General features: G+C 38.2%; 1 protein-coding gene across 1 annotated transcript in view; it reads right to left on the reverse strand.

Annotated features, from left to right (window-relative positions):
- MSR1 (macrophage scavenger receptor 1) overlaps positions 1-19,408 on the reverse strand; it is a 65,794-nt gene that overhangs the window by 16,998 nt on the left and 29,388 nt on the right. Inside the window, exons 6-8 of the mRNA XM_060001374.1 lie at positions 18,717-18,797; positions 15,672-15,761; positions 10,255-10,308 (exon numbers count right to left, since the gene is read on the reverse strand). Coding sequence (XP_059857357.1) covers positions 10,255-10,308; positions 15,672-15,761; positions 18,717-18,797 — 225 coding nt within the window. The remainder of the gene's footprint in view (positions 1-10,254; positions 10,309-15,671; positions 15,762-18,716; positions 18,798-19,408) is intronic.

Genomic DNA, 19,408 nt, shown 5'->3' on the forward strand with positions numbered 1-19,408 from the left:
AACAAGCTCTAGTAGACAAAATTTTAATTTGAAAAGTGAAGTCAGGAAGAATGTGGACTATGGGGTGTCTTTGCATTGTGTCCATCACTGCTACTTGAGTGGAAGTAAAGAACTGAGGTTAAAATGTAAAATGACTTTTGAGGAGTGTAGCCATTTCATTTCAATTATTATCATATTGTTTACCTCGTGGTCATGCTTTCTTTTTTTTGTATCATTTATTGGAATTAGGATTTAGGGTTAAATTTATTACTCAATAGTAATTATTATATTTGAGTTTCAAATGTAACGAACATTTTTTTAAAAAGTCTGGTTGCAAGTTGACCCAGAAGTCCTTGCAATATGGCAAAATTCCTCTAGAAAGGGAACTGATTTTTAATTTAAGATAATTAGCTTAATGAGGTATTTAACTATGAAAGGCACACCCTGGTGTGAAATAAAACTCATTTTATGGCAAGACAAGAAAAATTTAAACATAAAAAAATTTCTCTGCCCTTTGGATTCCACTCTCTCTTCTACTGTGCATTGTGTGTCTGACTTATGCATCGACCAGACCTCCCCCATCAGCAGAAATACCTGCTCAACCATAAAGAACATTCTCCTAGCATTAGCAAGACAACTCCTTCAAAGATAACATTCCTTCTTGATCATGTACGGGATCACATGACTTACCACGATGACCCTTAGATCTGGATTATGTAAACTGTCAATAATACATCATTTGATGTACAGCCCTCTGCCTCAAAAAACTTATATAACTGTGCCTTGACTTCTAATGGGCGGAACAGTTCTCAGACCTGAGATGCTCTTGCTGAGTTATAATCCTCAAATTTGGCCCGAATAAAAGTTTCCATTTCTTTCTTAGATTGACTGATTATTATTTTTTTACACTGGATATCAGATGTTTGGAGAAATAGGCTGAATTTCTTGGAAAAATAATTTAACAGATTTTGAATCTTACTCCAGCAGTCAAAGAAAACACATATTCTGGAAGCCCCTAAACAGGGTAAAGAGGAGAAACCAGAGGGGGAAGATTTCAGTGGAGCACGAGTATGCAAAGTATTTTGATGGCAGGGGAGAGACCGAGGAGAGTGGCCAGTGAGGAAAATATGGAGTCTAATCTAGCCAGGAATTTCGACACAGTAAAGTCTAAGGTTCAACTTGAAAGTTGTAGACTCTTCTGCTCACATTTTCCTGTTATGAATAAGTCTTCAGTAAAATTCTCTTAGATCCCCAGGTGGAGCTAGGGAACATCCTCAAATGAAAGGAGAGGTGTGGTGCTGTGTTGGAATGAGTGACGTGGAGGGAAAGGAGCGATCATAGATGCATAGGCATGTGAGTTTCCTAGGGCTACGATATTAAATGGTCACAAGTTGTGCAGCAAATTAAAACAAAAGAAATTTATTCTCACAGTTCTGGAGATCAGAAGTCTGAAATCAAGATGTCCGCAGGGCTGTTTTCTCTTTGAAGGCTCTGGGGAGAAATCCTTCCTTGCCTTGTCTTAGGTTCTCATGACTCGGGCCAGTCTCAGTGTTCTTTGGCTTGTAACCGAATCACTCTAATCCCTGCCTCTGTCTCCAGCTTTTCACCATGTCTCTGTGGCCTCCTCTTATAAAAACGCCAGTTGTTAGCTTTAGGGCCCACCTGGATCCAAAATGACCTCATCTTAGCCTAACTACATCTGCAAAGACCCTACTTCCAAATAAGGTCACATCCTGAGGTTTCAGGAGCACTTGAATTTCTAGAAACCCTACTAAACCCACTATCACAGCCGTGGCAGGGATTTGAATGAGGAGACATGGGGAATATAATTTTTCCGTATTTTCGTCAATCTACTTCAGACAGGAGGCACTGGAATTGCCTTAGAATGTGAGGTTGGTGCTCAAACAATTTTATTTCAATATTAAAGAACTGACCCCCAAGATTTGAGGACTGCAGAATAGCTGGGTAGTAGACATTTGGTTACACTGGAAATTAGTGACTTAGCAAAGTTAACCAGGATGACAGTGAACACCCATAGTTCAGCGACTGAATAATTAAAAGACTGAGAATGTGTTGCGTCAAAATAAACTGTACTAAACCTCAGATGATATTGAGTAAATCTATTATAACTTAAAAGTTCTTACTTCGCAGTGGGTTAAGCAGGATATGAGTGACAATTCAGGTGAAGCAGGGGATGAAAATAACTGTAGTACCCCAGGAAAGGGTCAGGACCTGTAGGTTAAGCCACAGTGGGAGATATTTCTGGGACACTTCATGTGCAAGCAAGTAACTGCTGTTCTAGGGAATCTCGTCTTGAGACTCACATTGTAGGGCAATGCATGGCCAGAGAAGCCAGGTTAAGGGAGCAAATGATAGGTTGTGAACCGGGAATACTTCGGTGGTCCAGTGGTTAGGACTCCATGCACTCACTGCCGAGGGCCCGGGTTCAATCCCTGGTCAGGGGACTAAGGTCCCACAAGTCACCAGGTGCGGCCAAAAAAAAGGCTGGAACCTATAACCTATGTTCGGAAAGTGCTTGAATTGGAACAAAAGAAACAATCTTGTATTAGTGTAAGACTACATGTACTGCAGAACAGGAAGCCAGGACCTGGTTCTCTGAAAAAAGCCATTTGGTCCTCCGAGGTTGTGGAGGCATGGGGAGTGGCGTGTTGGGTCTTTCTACTCTATCTGAATTCCGGCACATAACTGAAGGAATTTCAAATTTTGCTAATGCAAAAGACCTGGCTGGAATCGTATTGATGTTTTTTTTTCTTCCGTCTCATTAGCTCTTGTGAGAATCAGGCTGTAAGTCAGCTGAGATAACTCCTAAACAGGACCAGTGCTAATCACTGGATTCACTGCTGATTTAAATCTCTATTTCAATTTACAAGACATATTAGTTATACGTACTACAAAGGAACACATGTACTGTGTTAATGGAATACTATATGTTTTTAGTGCCCATTTATGGAATCATATAAAGCTTGAAACACCACACAACTGTCAAGAATGAGCGGCATTTGTCTAAGTTAGCTGGAGACAACACTGCTCAGGCACACTCTGCTCTGCTGAAGCCTAGCTGGGCTACTGAGAAAAGGACAGTGCAGTTAAACAAGAGACACAATAAAAGAAGAGGACATCAAAGCAATCACATTATATTGAAAAAAAAAATGTTCAAATTGAGCCAGTTACTGAAATAAAGATAGAATATTAGCAGGTAGCTTCTTCCCCTTGTGCATATGAGTAATTCTCAATACAATAATGGAGGCTAGGTAAGCATTCTAGAAAGACTATGTTTCTGAGTTAATATACTTGGGGGAAGAGACTGGAGGCAATGGCTGGAATGGGATATGAAGGAAGAAACATAAACTAACAGAGATTAATTGAGAATATTTTTGGGGAATTTGACCTAATGGAGTTCATATTGTAAGAACTCTTATGTTAAGGTCTTTCAATGATTAGGCTCATTCTAGAAAACCAAATTGCTCTTTACAAATCTCTTTCTCTCCCTTCCTTCTTTCTCTCTCCACACCTTCCGTATGACATATTTGTGGTATTTATATATAAAAAATATATAAAGCTAGTTGTGGGAGTGTTGAATGGAGCCACAGTTACAAATAGGGACTTTGGAGATCAATACACCAGGCTTTGTGATTCTGTTCTACCACTTAGTGGTGAGCTTCAGTTTCTAATCTATAAAATGGAAATGATGATAGGACTTACCTCAAAGGCTCTTCTGAAGATCAGATGAGATAACGCATTAAAGTCCCTGCATTAGAGAGTAAATATTTTCTAAAAGCTCATTATTATACTTATTTCATGTTTGGAAGAGATGCCTTTACTTTGGTCAACTGAATGCTTAGAGAAAGACCAGAATTCATTTAAGGTTGTGCTGAGCCCTCAGCAGAAATTAAATGAAAGACACACAGATACTTCGTATCATTGTATGAGTTTCAAAATAAGACATTTACTCTAAATTCACATCCTAATTACAGTCTTATTGGGTAAAAAGCACAGTAGAAAACACTAAGAAATGACACATTAGTAATTGGTATATTGAGGACAGAACCTCACACAAAGTGTTTCATTGTATGGCTGGAATTCTGTTTGCTTGAAACACATACGCTTTCAAGTTAGGGTGAGAACACAGCAAACTATTAGGACAAGCTTTAGAACTTGGTGCAGACTTGTTTTCTTTTTATTATATGTTATTAAATTTGGTGTAATTTGTGCATTTGAACTGGGCATTTCAGCTTCTACTTCTGTCTAAAGAAAAAAGCCTTTCTCCCCTAATTTGGAAAGTTCAGGTTCGTATTTGACACACTTAAGAATCCCTCTGCAGTCTGGGGTGTCAGATAACTGGTGAACCAAACCCCCTGGCATTGTCCCCCAGGGTCCCTGGGATCAGGGCCGTCAGTGGCAAGTGTGGACCAAGTACTGCTGCAGAAGAAGAGGGCTCCCAGGTGCTGCCTGTTCCCCGGTACAGAATGGGGTAGGAAGTCCTACCCAATTAAACCACAGGCAAAGAGATACAACTCATCTTCAGATGTTTGCTTTAACTGGCTCGTCATCGTTGCCAGTTTGCTACTACTGAGGATGATCTGATTCCTCTCTGCCCCTTTTTTTCCTGGAGACTTTGGTGTCAAGCCAGCACAGGCCCAGAGTACCACTGACAACTCTAATCTGTTTCAACACTTCTCGGAGCTTTTTCATCAGCAGCGTCTTGGGCTCACGCTTTGTTCCTCAGAGCCTGGAACTCCCGTTTTATTAGCCTGACATTTTGTTCTGACCTCTGTTGACAGCTTCTGGCCTCTGGCGTGCACTCTGTTTAGTCACTCCTTTTATTTATAACTTATGCTCTTTTGCTCGGCTCAAACTCATTGATTTGTGATCTGGTCATACTTGCGTTGCTCTACCTAATGCAAAATCTCATCTGACTCTCCAGCACCTCTTTTTGTCCATGGCATTTATTTAGCTTCTTGCATTTTCATTTGGCTCTCACTCCTGTCCTGCTTACAGATTTGAAATGTCTGCATTATACCAGCGAGGAAGAGCAGCTCCAGTTCAGAGAGACCATGACCACTGAGAACTATGCCTTATGAGTGTAAAGCACTTTATAGTATTACAGAGCATCTGCATGCACACAATATCTTTCGTGACCCTCACAACAATCCAGTGAGGTAGGCAATACGATGCCCATTTCACTGGGGAAGGAATGGAAGTGGGGAGACACACATAGGGACGCTACTGAGAATTCTACTAGAACATTAATGCTGTGAATCCTGGGACTATGTGTTAAACCTTGAAGGATAGGAGAGTTGACAAAATTCAATCTGTTGATGAATAGAGAGACATTCAAAACTAACATGGAATCCCACATTTTTCCTTTTTTTAGTTTGCCTTTTCTTACATTTTCTCCTTTCTCACTGTCAGCCCTTTCTTCACCTACACAAAATATCTCCAGTTCTACTGAAATATTTATTTTTCTCCAGGATCTATACTGGATATTTGAAGCATGAAGTACAATGAGTTGTGTTTAAAAAAAAATTTTTTTTTTACAGTTTTTATTCAATAACGTAACTAGCACACTTAGGAACTTTGTTTTTTACATGTGCTTTTACCAAGGATACTAAATGCAGCAGGCTGGTGAAAAGACCTTTTTAGACTAAAACAATTTCATCTTTTTTTTTCAGCAATTTTTTTTATGATCAAAATATTGTTGCTTGAAACAGCTCGGTATTTTAAGGAAACAAGTTTTGTTTTTTGGTTCAAAAATGTTGAATGAACTGCCCCAGCTCCACTAGCCCTCACTATAAAACTTGAAAACAAATATGCCATAAATTGGAGAATAAGAAGACATAAATGCAAACTAAGCAAATCAAAGTCAATTTACCTTTTTAAAATTCTAAGGAATTAAAAAGTCTTGACCTGCTCTGAACACCTATGGAGCCCTGTTCCTTCCCACCATATACCTCTGCTCTATTCTATAACTGCCTGTTTCCACGTCTATGTGTTCCTGGGACAATTAGTTCAGGAAGTCCAGGGACAATGGCTATCTTATGAGCAGTTTAGTCCAGCTCCAGGAGGTACACAATAAACATATGCTGAATGAACAAACGGATTCTTTTAGGGCATCCCTATCTCTGGTTGAGACTGGTACTTTTGAGGGTAGAGAATGCACATATAATCGGTATCCATGAGATTTCTCCTGGAATCCGATGGGTTCAGAAGACACTGGATGAGCGGGTGGCAGAGGGCTCCTGGCCTAGCTCTGAGGAAGGTAGGAACAGCCCGCCAGTCAGTACCTGGGAGGCGTCCCAGCTCAGGACGGTGGTGATGGTGGGGTGCTAGAGTGGGTAGAGGTATGAGCAAGGGAGCAGAGAGCCAAACAGTACCAAGGACCAGGAGAGGAAGGCATGCGGAAGCCAGGCACCATTCGGGAACCAAGGTTGTCTGGAGGAGCCACAAAGGGATCTTGGAATCAGTTGTGCTGTGACTTGTCCAGAGGTGAAGGTCCTTTTAGTGAGATGGTGGCACAGGGTGTCCCGCCCAACCCACCTGATCTTCAAAGGGGCCTGCCCTAATATGATCAGGGAGTTATGCTGGTCCTGACACATATGTAAAAGAGGAAATAAGAATGAAATTAGAACATTCTCTAACACCATACACAAAAATAAACTCAAAATGGATTAAAGACCTAAATGTAAGACTAGATCCTATAAAACTCTTAGAGGAAATCACAGGGAGAACACTCTCTGACATAAATCACAGCCAGATGTGATAGGTCTTTTCTGATCCACCTCCCAGAGTAATGAAAATAAAAACAAAAATAAACAAATGGGACCTAATTAAACTTAAAAGGTTTTGCACAGCAAAGGCACCCATAACAAAATGAAAAGAAAACCCACAGAATGGGAGAAAATATTTGCAAACGAAGTGACCAACAAGGGATTAATCTCCAAAATATACAAACAGCTCACGCAGCTCAATATCAAAAAAACAAACAACCCAATCAAAAAATGGGTGGAAGATCTAAATAAACGTTTCTCCAAAGAGGACATACAGATGGCCAAGAGGCACATGAAAGATGCTCAACATCGCTAATTATTAGAGAAATGCAAATCAAAACTATAATGAGGTATCACCTCACACCAGTCAGAATGGGCATCATCAGAAAATCTACAAACAACAAATGCTGGAGAGGGTGTGGAGAAAAGGGAACCCTCCTATACTGTTGGTAGGAATGTAAATTTGTACAGCCACTATGGAGAACAGTATGGAGGTTCCTTTAAAAACTAAAACTAGAACTACCATATGATCCAGCAATCCCACTCCTGGGCATATATCCAGAGAAAACCATAATTCAAAAAGATACATGTACCCCGATGTTCACTGTAGCACTATTTACAATAGCCAGGACATAGAAACAACCTAAAGGTCCACCAACAAAGGAATGGATAAAGAAGGTGTGGTATATATATACAATAAAATATTAGTCAGCCATAAAAAAGAATGAAATAATGCCATTTGCAGTGACATGGACTGACCTAGAGATTGTCATACTGAGTGAAGTAAGTCAGACAGAGAAAGACAAAGACCATATGATATTGCTTATATGTGGAATCTTAAAAAATGGTACAAATGAACCTATTTACAAAACAGAAATAGAGTCAGAGATGTAGAAAACAAAGTTGTGGTTACCAATGGGGAAGGGGGGGTATAAATTTCAAGATTGGGATTGACATATACACACTATTATATATAAAATAGATAACTAATAATAACTTACTGTATAGCACAGGGAACTCTACTCAGTACTCTGTAATGACCTATATGGGAATAGAATCTAAAAAAGAGTGGATATATCTATATGTATAACTAGTTCACTTTGCTATACAGCAGAAACCAATACAATATTGTAAATCAACTACACTCTAATAAAAATTAATTCTAAAAAGCTGAACCAAAAAACAAATAAAAGAGGAAATCAATGATTACTTTTGTTATATTTAAATCATGCTTGAAAAATATTTTCTAAAAGTACAGCAAAATAATTCAATATAAATTTTCATATACCAGAATTAATTGAATATGTGGGGAATCACGCACTTTCACAGGGAACAAATTGGCACAACCTTTTGGAAGCCATTTGTAAGAATCCATCAAATTGTAAAATGCACGTCACCTTTGAACTATTGATTCTACTGCTAGCAAATTCTCTATTAAAAAATATTCTCACAAGATCATGTAAAAGAGTGCTGAATGTAGCACTGTTTCTTAAAGCCAAGCTAAAGCAAAGAAAAATCATCAAGTGTTCATGACTAGGGAACTGAATGATACATTATGCTAATTATGGTAGCGCTATACAATGGAAGAGTGTGTAGCCACTGAGAGAAAAGAGCCACACACACTGCCATAGCAGATGATTGGCATATTAACTTAAATAAGGAGAAAACAGAACACACTGTATAGATGTTTCTGTATTTGATTCTTTCTGTCTTTTTGAAACATTAAGGAATTATATACTCTCCATGAGGGGCTGGGTACGTGGAGAGGAATCTGGAGGCTATGTACACACACACACATTTATACACAGAAATCTCTCTTAATACTTCCTCAAAGAAAGCAAGCACGTAAACTTCAAAACAGCCACGAAAATATCTGTAACTGAAAACATATCTGAACGTATCTGAAAAAAAAAAATTCAAAGCATTTGATTACCTCAGGTAACAAAAGACAGTGTGGGTGTTAGATTAACAGGCTACAAAATAAAGGTGTCCCTTATTTGCCAAGCTTAACCAGAGTCAAGGTTAAGAAGCTCAGAGAAAGTCTCAGGAAAAGGAGAAAAGGAGATAAAGAAGAATCAAAGATAAAGGTAGAGATAAAGATAGAAATAAACATGCAGATAGGGAAGAGTTACACAGGAGTTCAGTGAAAATAAATGGAGTGACAAGGAGAAAGGAGAAGAAATGGAATAAAAAGTAAAACAACAGATCAAAGTGATCACATCAAAGAATAAATGGACACAAAGGAGAATTTTTCCTATTGTTTCTATTATCTTAATATAATAATAACAACAATAATAATCATTGACTAACACTAAAGCACTTTGAGGAGACACACAATACTCAGTGTTGTTCAATTTAGGGGCAAACACACTTCAACAATGCAAACACTTATGAAAACAACTGTAGAAAGCATCATGTGGTTACACCACACTTCAATGGCTGGCATTCACAATGGTGACCCTAAGCTGCCTAAATGTGGCATCAACACAGTGTATGAGGTAAAAATAATTATTTTTACTAAGACAGAGAAACTGGGACTGCATTTTTTAAACAATAATTACAACTGAAAACTGCTAGATTTGGGGATCCATTAAAGGATTTGTGAAAATCTGCCTAAAACAGACCCTTGATGGGTAAAGATTATGATAGTTGTGTATCACTTATTCTCTCTCTCTCTCTCTCTCTCTCTCTCTCTCACACACACACACACACACACACACACACACTACATGCAGCTCCAACTAGGAACACAGAGGAGGAACGCTTGGTTTCTGAGAAATCAAGTGTGGATTCCTCATTCCCTTTCAAAATCCTTTCATTATATCTGGTAGATTTGGCCTAGACACACAACCAATGACTTATGGCACTGTGACTACTGAAGATATCTTATCTAATATCTAGTTTTCAAGATCCAATGTACAGATTCTCTACATTGGAACATGAGGTCAGCATTCCACCCACAGAGATCCCTGTTGTGAAATCTATTCTGTTGCAGTTTTGAAGGTCTGGGATATCGAATACCACTTCTCAAGTTTTTATCAAAACAAAACAAAACACACAAAAATACCCCAGCTGTCAGAGAATTAGCCTGTTCTTAGATTGTTCAAATTCCTATATGTAACATTTCAGTTATTTCAGTTAGTAGGTAGGGAGGCTGTATTGTTTCTATTCATAAGCTTGATTCTCTTTCAGCAGATTGAAATTGGCTTGAAAATTGAACAATTTTCTATGTGAAATTTTTAGAAAATTACACTCATCACAAAAACTAAATACAAATGGGTAATGAGATTTAGAGTAGTATAATTTAATCTATTTGTTTTACACCAGTTAGCACAGTTTATTTGTAGAAAGCTGTGGCTGACTTCCAGAGAATCCCCATGGATCAACACTGAAGTTCTCAACCTTTGCCTCAAGCCCAGACCACCACTATCACAAGCTTGTTTATTACAAAGGCACACACAAAAAAACCAAGAAACCATAAACTTACTTAGCACGCTTCCACTCCCTTTTTCCCCCTTCTGGCCTTTTTGTCCAGAATTTCCTTTAAAAAAATAAAAATAAATAAAAAGAAAAAACTTTTTTAAATTTAGGCAATTCACAGCGCTTGAAATGGAGACAGCAACACAAGGTCATCTAGAATAACAACGTATAACAACCTACAGATTTTCAGACATAATAATGTTGATGACGATGATGATGATAATACTAATAGCTATCATTTTAGAAACCCTCTTATGAACTTAGCATTTTATGGGTAGGTCCTTTACATACATTATCTCAGATTACTTACCAGGACACTAAATGTTCCATTTTCCTAAAGTAGGCAAAACTGAGGTGTAAGCAGTTTGTTTGGGATTATTCACACTCCTTTTCCTCCTCCTTCTTTGTGTCTTCCTCCCTCTCCCAGAAAGCCTGGTATCCTCCATCTCATCCCAAACCTTGTTTTTCTGTTCCCATTACAATCTGTCTGTCTTGTTTTCTATTTCTTTTATGTGAAGCCTAGCAAAGATGGAGCTGTGAATGAATTTCTGGGAGTGGTGAGATCCCAATTACCTCAGTCTTGGGGGAAGCTGGGAAGGTCTGAGGGGTGTCTAAACCTCTAGATAGTTACTTTTGGCTTCGAGAAACCTCATTCACATCCTTTAGAGGTGTGCTACAGACCCTGTGCTAATAAGGGTCAGGACCTTATATGGAAACATTGTTAAGACCCTGCTCTTTGCTAATGGGTTGCTATTTCACCTAAGGTTCCCAAAGCTATATCCAGAGGTTAAGCCCTTAGTACCAACAAGAAAATTCAACGATGACAATTGCATCTCACTAGAGGGGTACTGTTCTCACATATCGATTCTTCTTCCAAGAGTCGTCAGATATGTATTGTAAGTAATCACCTTCCTGGCATAAATGCAGGACTGACCATAGAGCCATCTATCTCTAAGTCAAAATCTTCATTAATGTTCTTGATTTCCTCCAGCAAAATCAAGGACTGTTCTCTTTTCATCCAAGAGCTCAAAGGGCATAGTTCAAAGATCATGAGCTTTGGAATAATAACAATAATTTTAGATTCTCTTGTGTTGAATTATTTTGCTCTGCCACTTATTAGGTATGTGGCTCAGAACAAGTCTTTAAACCTTTCTGAGCTGAAGTCTATTCTTCTTTCAAATGAAAAAATAGTACCCTCCATTGCAAACCTGCCTTGAAAATTAGCAGCAATGTTTATAAAGGGCCTTGCTCTTAAGAGATGCATGTAAGAGATGGTAGCTCTTATTTGTTTTACAACATAACTTAGCTAATTTTATTTTCAGTGAATGAGAGGATTTTTTCATTTCACTTTTTTATGGCAAAATTATTTTACATTTTATTTTGCAGTTTTAATCATTATTTTGTTGTTTTTTTTGGTCTGTTTCTCTAGCTTACTTTGCCTTATCCATGCTTTGTTTTCGAACATTTGTCCTTATTCACCTCTTAGAGAAGACTTTTTTGATCTCCAATTTACCAGATTAAAAAAAATACAAAATAACGTGTGATGAGTAACATGAAAATTGAGATTTAGCACTTAAAAACTGAAGCTATTTCCAATTAAAATTTTATTTTGAAATGCCAACCATTCCTTATCATGGTATAATAGTCTCTAATTGCTTTGCATATATGATTACACTGTACATCATTAAATTCATTTTTCAATTGTGATTCAGTCATTTCAGGTAATATTAAATTGACAAGAATCATTAATTTAGCACAAAGTACCTAAAACCTTTTCTATTTTTTTTTTTTGGATGGTAGGCTTTTATAAGATATAATACCAAAGTTTTAGATTTCCTCAAGAGGAAAAATCTAAGATATTAAACAAAAATTGGGGGAGGGGGGTTAAAATGGTGTAACTGATCAGTTCTAATTCTTTTCAGAGAAGATAATATAATAAACAAGCTTAATTTTATCATTCTAGCGTTATTTTCAGAATTAGAAAATAATTGTAAAATTACTCTGGGAAGTCTTTTCATGTTGTAGTTTGTCTTGGGTATTTTATTTTTTAAATAAATTTATTTATTTATTTTTTGGCTGAATTGGGTCTTTGTTGCTGCGTGCAGGCTTCCTCTAGTTGCGGCAAGTGGGGTCTACTCTTCGTTGCGGTGCGTGGGCTTCTCATTGTGGTGGCTTCTCTTGTTGCGGTGCATGGGCTCTAGGCATGTGGGCTTCAGTAGTTGTGGCACGTGGGCTCGGTAGTTGTGGCTCTCGGGCTCTAGAGCACAGGCTCAGTATTTGTGGTGCACGGGCTTAGTTGCTCCACAGCATGTGGGATCTTCCCGGACCAGGGCTCGAACCCACGTCCCCTGCATTGGCAGGCAGATTCTTAACCACTGCGCCACCAGGGAAGTCCCTGTCTTAGGTATGTTAACGATACCTTGGTCTCTATTCAAGCCAGAGAGCTGAACAAATGACCCACTTTTCTTCTTATAAATAAAAAAAAAATGTTTTATGTCATTTTAGCATGATTCCTTGATTTCCTCACAGACGACACTTGGAAATCTTTTCTCACACTTGAACACATTAAAAACATCCTTTCTAGAGAACAGGGATTCCTCCCTCCTTTATAATGACATCTTAGGCTAAAAACGAGCCCAAGGGCTTTGTCAAAACCTGGAGTTAACCACCTCCTGTCAGATATGTCACTCTTCTGTCAAAAATAAAGAACTAATATTTCTGAAAGCCACTGAAAAGTAAGAAGGAGATGGTATGTAATATACCGCCACTCTAACTTTAAATATCAATATAAGAGGAGGTATTTTCAACAGCATCATTGTGACTTCAAGCATTTTCAGAGCCCCTGCCATGAGCTAGGCACTGGGTTCCTCATCTTCACACACAGGCACACTTAGTCCAGCCCAGCTCTTTTCACCTACTTCAATTCAGATGTGACATCTTCCCTCCTCTGCCTAATGCTTCTTTCTATTTCCTGAATTCTTCACCTTCAACCTTCTTCTTAACCTTCCACAATCTTTTTAACCCTTCTTTCCTCTGTATCTTCAACAACTTCTCTATTTTACCTTGCTGTCAGCATTTAAATAGTATTCAAATTCACTTTCAAAGAAAAAACAAAATCAAATGAAAAAACCGATCTCTTCCTCCCCCTCTGAAGAGCCAGACTGCTCTACCCTGCTGTCTACCAGCCTCATCACCTGGCACCCCTGGGCATTCCCCAGTCTGGCTTCCACCCCACTCCACCCAGCCCCACCAAAGCTGCTCTCAGTAAAGGCAACATCCTCACAGCAACAAATGGAAGAAGCTTTCTGTTGACTGCATCTCACTTGACCAACTTTTGGAACTCCTTTGGTTTTTTTCCACACCACCTTCTCTGGGTTTTCTTCCTCACTCCGGCTGCTTTGCTCTTTCTGCTCAGTCTGTACGTCTGGAACCACTCAAGGCTTTATCCTAGGCCCTTTCTCTTCTCACTGTTGCCTACCCATAAAATATTACTAAAATCAATGATTATTAAAATTCATTGACTTCAGTGAACATTTATATGAGCATAGCTACAACTTTGTCTTTCTACCTCTGGCTTCCCCTCTGAGTTCCAAACCCATATATTCGACTATAAATATCTCCATGAATGGCACAGAGTGTTCAATAGCTGTTTGTCAAATAAATAAAGGAATTCATTGTGGTCTATAATTTTAGACATTCCTAAGAAAGACCATAACTCACCCTTAGAATCAGACTTTGAATGGACTCCAGGAGTCTAACTGGAGAGAAGCACATTATTTACATTGCTGGAAAACCTAGTTCATTTAATGAGGTCCTGTTCAGAGTACTCTAGGGATTTTGAAGATATGTAAGGTAACACTTCAATTAAATCCTCCGAGCTCTCTGCAGTAAATCTGTCAGATGGTAAATGCTCTATAGATCTGCCATGGATCAAGAAGAAAGTCTTCCCTTTCTCTTCTTATATTTGTATACTTTATCAGTTAAGGACTGTGTCTTATTTACTTCTCATTTCCCTGTACCAAGCATTGTCCCTTGTATATATATATTGAGTACTTAATACATGTGGAAGGAAGAGGGCAGGGTGGGGAAGAAAAGGAGAGCAGGAGAGAAAATAGAAAATAAATAGGGCTGCTCTTTCTTAATCTTTTTGCTTTGAAATCACTTTGCTTTGATATTACTCGGATAGTCCAGGCTGTGTCATTAATTAGAAAATGACAATTAGTAGATTTTATTTCTAATTTTGTTACCCTCTTTGGACTCTTGTAGAGGAAGAATGCATTCACTGCTTTAATCTGCAGTATAACTAAACTAGTACCAGGCACTGCTGCTCATATTTCTACCAAATTTGAGTCTTTTAATAAGGAAGTAATATCCGGAGAATATCTTTTGTCAAGGGATTTATTACCTCTACCCCTGCTTTCATTTTTACAGTCTCTCTTTCTCCAGTTTTCTTCACCTGAAGATGTGGTTCTCAAAGTGTGGTCCCTGATCAGCATCATCACTGTCACCTGGAAACTTGTGAGGAGCAAACATTCCCCAGGGAGCCCAATCCCTAACCTATTGTATCAGAAAGTCCTCCGGAGGTGGAGCCCAGTCAGCTGTTTTAACAGGCCCTGTAGGTAATTCTAATGTCTGCTCAAGCTTGAGAACCACAGATGTAAAGGAATTCTGCGCATCTTTAGGCCAGCTCTAACACGACTTTCTTTGTAACATCTTGTCTTGCTGTACAGAGTTAATCACTCTACTTTCTACTTCCACAGCTTCCAGCTTCCATTAGTTTTGTCCCACTTTACAAATGTTTTATTACTTACCACTTGGTAATACAGCTAACTGGTTCTGCATTTTTCTGTCCCCTGCTCTCTTCTAAAATTTCTGTGTACAGTTCACAATTCAAGCTTAGGCTAGCGGCATAAGGAGTAGAAATAATATCATCATGTATGTAAATTGTAAAGGGCCCGAACATGGTGATTATTAAGTACTAATATACAGTAGCAGGCAGGTTATCTTGTAAAGGACAGGATTTCAGGTCTGCCTGTATTTTGCTAACTGTAACTTAACAGGGTTTGGCGGTTTTGGTTAAAGGGGTGTTAATACTTGGCTTGTTTGTTTTTCTCTACCAGTCTTTCCACTCTCTTTATTCTAAGATAGATACCATTCTTCATGGTGATTTATAGTGGTGTGGAGTTGACAGATCCTCTGTTGTGATTTTATATGGAACTGTTTTCCTTTTGGACATAGAAACTTTCCTCAGGTGGACAGAAATCAGTTTCAAAATGTTTCAGATCAGAAAATAAACTGCATGTGAGTGCTGCTTTTCATACTATGATGACCATTGTTTCTGTTATCTAAGAAGTTGAAAGGAATATCTATGATCTGGTATTTATTTTACATATTCTGTGAAGAAAATATGCATTATCATAATACCTGGCCTCCCGGTCTTCCCCGCTGATCCTGGGAATCCTCGACTTCCAGGAAAACCAATGGATCCTCGATCACCTTTAAGACCTGGAGGACCTATATGGTAAATGAAGAAAAAAAAAAAAAAACCCAAAACAGTGGTAATAATTCATTTTGCATGAAGATTTGAGAGAATAATGAAACAATCTAATTTCACTAATGGATATGAAGGAGGTGAATCTCCAAAAGGAGGAACAATGTCTTTCCTAAACTTTCATGTGTAAAAATTGATAGATAACAGTAACAGTAAGTAGAAACATAGTGCATTTAGTACACTGTAGATATTCAATATGTAACAGATTGTCACTAAAAATAAAAACACACAAGAAAAAAAAATCTTCGAGTTTTAACTGGAAGCCTTATATAGTCTAATCAGGAATCTTCAAATGGCAGAATTTTGCTATAGCTGAAATGATAACTTTGAAATGTAAGGTAAAAATTGGACTTTTAAGATTTGTCCCAGAAAAATCACAAGTCAAGCAATGAGAGGTATCAAAGAATATTTATTAAAAAAATACTGAGGCCCTAGTGCAGGAATATATTACTCTATCTCTCATGCTCTTGTTTTTACATACTCCATTGTAATCCCAAACAATAATGTAGCCGTGTGTGTGTGTGTGTGTGTGTGGGTGTGTGTGTGTGTGTGTGTGTGTCCCAGGCACAGGGAAAGTATTCAGTAAACATTTTTTTAAAGTAAAAGGTTATAGGTAATTCTCCTTGGCATGCTTCCAAGGAAATGGCATGCTGAAATGAATTTCTATTATATTATTTTGAGATAAAGCCAGTGTAACATAATATCCACCCCAGTACATGAGTAACAATTGTAATATATTTAATGTACTGATTATTTAATACTACTAAGCACGTATATCTTCTCAGATTTTCATATCATGGTTTCGAGTCAAGCTGAGTTTAGTGGGCTCATTTGCATGTATAGGTATTTTTTGTTTGTTTGTTTTTGTTTTGTTTTGTTGGTACAGGGTTTCTTTTGTCTTTTCTTTAAACACTCCCATTGTAATATTTATTTATTTATTTGTTTGGCTGCACCAGGTCTTAGTTGCGGCACATGGGATCTTTTAGTTGTGGCATGTGGGATCTTTAGTTGAGGCACGTGAACTCTTAGTTGCAGCATGTGGGATCTAGTTCCGTGACCAGTGATCAAACCTGGGCCCCCTGCATTGGGAGCACGGAGTCTTAGCCACTGGACCACCAGGGAAGTCCCTATAGGTGGGATTTTAGTAAGCCTGCTTAAATCAGGAAGTAGAATTATCAAGACAGTCCATCATATACTTTTAACTTCCTGATTTCCTACCAGACATGGGGCAAATAGGCAATCTGGCAAGGAAAAAAACAGATTGAAGCAATCAGGTAGGAAAGATGCCTAGTAACTTGAATATTTTTGCTGCAGTGCACCAACTCAAATGGCAACCTAAAAATCTAAAAGAGTCAGTTTATCACTCCAACAATGAAATCTATCTCTCTTTTTTGAGGGGCCAGATAATGCCTATTTGTGTATATGAGCAATACCAACAGCAGCAGACTAAACCCTCACTTAAAGAATCAAAGCAGCTTTGCAACGGTATCTGTCTAGGGTGATAACAAAAGCTGAAACTTTTAAATCCCTCTTTCTATTTGATTCCGAAACAGCTACAAAAGATGTTCCCAAGATGAAGCTTTGGAAGGCAAGTTGTAGCCCAGACTGAACTTTTATGGTTGAGTTATAAAGCTTTGATAATTGCAATTTGTAATGGAGGAGTTGACAGACCTTTGACAATAGCTGCTCTGGCAGATAATATAACACTGGTTACTTCCCCTGCTTATGACATTAATGCACCATTGCTAAGATCTGCTGGGTGCCAGTCAAGTAGAAAGACTTTTCTGAACAAAGAATCTTACCTGGTATTACTTTCAAAGGCAAACCAACAATTGATATATATATATATATATATATATATATATAGAATTCTAAAAGCTTTTTTTTTTAAGGTAAACTTTATATATTGGCTTTTTAAGCACTATGATGTAAAGGGCTGGCATGTGTCAAATTCATGCTTTTCATTTTTAAAAATTGTTTTTCTGATTTAACCTGGGCTGGTTGATACATTGATCAGAAAGAAGAACAGTCTATATAATCAAAACACAGAAAATTAAGATCAAGTCGCTGGTATTTAGACACTTCTTTAGCAGCACAAACTATTCTAGTTATCATTAGACGGAGCAGTATACTCCCCACCTTCAAAAAGCATGCAGGTATTTGATTTCTAGCCATGAATAACATGATGATCATGTTACTGTTATTATCTTTATTTTTTTGAAAGCAAAGAAAGTTCATGCTCTTTCTCTTTTTCTGTCTTCTATTATTGTCTTTCAAAATATTGCTTTCAAGATTATAGAAGAAAATAATTTGAAACAATTTTGCTCTAAGTAAGATACAGAGAGTGGCTGACAGCAAAGGGAAAAGTCATCTGTATTCTAGTCAATATTTACATTGAGATTGCATAGGTTTAAGCAGATAAATTCCAGTTAAGGACCATATAAGGAGTATAATCCAATTTGCCTTTGATTTACATTAGTTGTTTTTTTTTTTGTATCTTAAAAACCAGGTAACCTCCAAATATATTCAATGTGAAGATGGTTTTCATATTTTCCTTCACATGTGACCTAAAACTAGGTCGGCCAAATACTGTTTGCACTCAGTGATATGGAGAGCACTCTCTAGACTTATGAACAACCCCATGTTGTTAAAGCACTTAACTTTCTTTAAAAATCAAGAGTCACTGCTTACCATTCAGAACATGATAGTGATTATCATTTGATATCCCCTCAACATTTGATATCATTTGATATCCCCTCAACACACACAAACATACACATGCGGACACGGACACACACACACACACACACACACACACACGCCACACAGGGAACCAGTCAAATAACTGATTCCCCCTACACACATTCACAGATGTACATTACCTAGCCCTGCAGTATATGATGGAGTAGTTACCGTACCTACTGGACCTGGAATGCCTTGTGGACCAACTTCTCCAGTGGGACCTCTATCTCCTTTTTCACCTGGAGGTCCAGGAGGACCTTTAAAAAATAAATGACAATTACTGATCATAGGCTTAAAGCATAGGTAAAATAGATTTGTCATTTGTCAAGACAGTTACGTAGGTAAATCCAAAGCCTTTTATTTGTTGCACAATTACACAGAATGAATGAGACTAACCTTCCTGAATGGACGCATACCCTGCTACTGAGTAGTGCAATGAGATAGCTCTAAATTAGACAACCTAATTATGGACTAAATACTTCTGTGTGCCAAGCAGTGTACTAGGTTCTTAGATGCTGCAGGCAGAGAAAGACAGTGAGTCAATCAATGATGGCACAAATCCACATTAGTATTGTGTAGCTACTGGGTATGAAACCCAGTGCCCCTAAAACTGAGCTCCCTTGCCAAGTTTATGATTAACCTCTCTATCCAAAATTTTATTCCCCTTCTTGACCTACCTCTGTTCCCCTCAGGACTGAGGAATATCAAAGAAAAGGGGGATTGAAACCAAGCAGGACCCTGCAGGGCCTTCCTGGGTACAAAAGCACCCTCCAGGTGCCCTGTTTCTTGTTTGCAGAAAAAAGGCTTTAGTTTCCTAGGCCTTCCCTGAGCCCCAAAGAGCAGGCACAAGGAGTTAACAATGAGAGGA

This window comes from Delphinus delphis, chromosome 21 (assembly GCF_949987515.2).
Source record: "Delphinus delphis chromosome 21, mDelDel1.2, whole genome shotgun sequence".
Taxonomy (NCBI): Eukaryota; Metazoa; Chordata; class Mammalia; order Artiodactyla; family Delphinidae; genus Delphinus; species Delphinus delphis.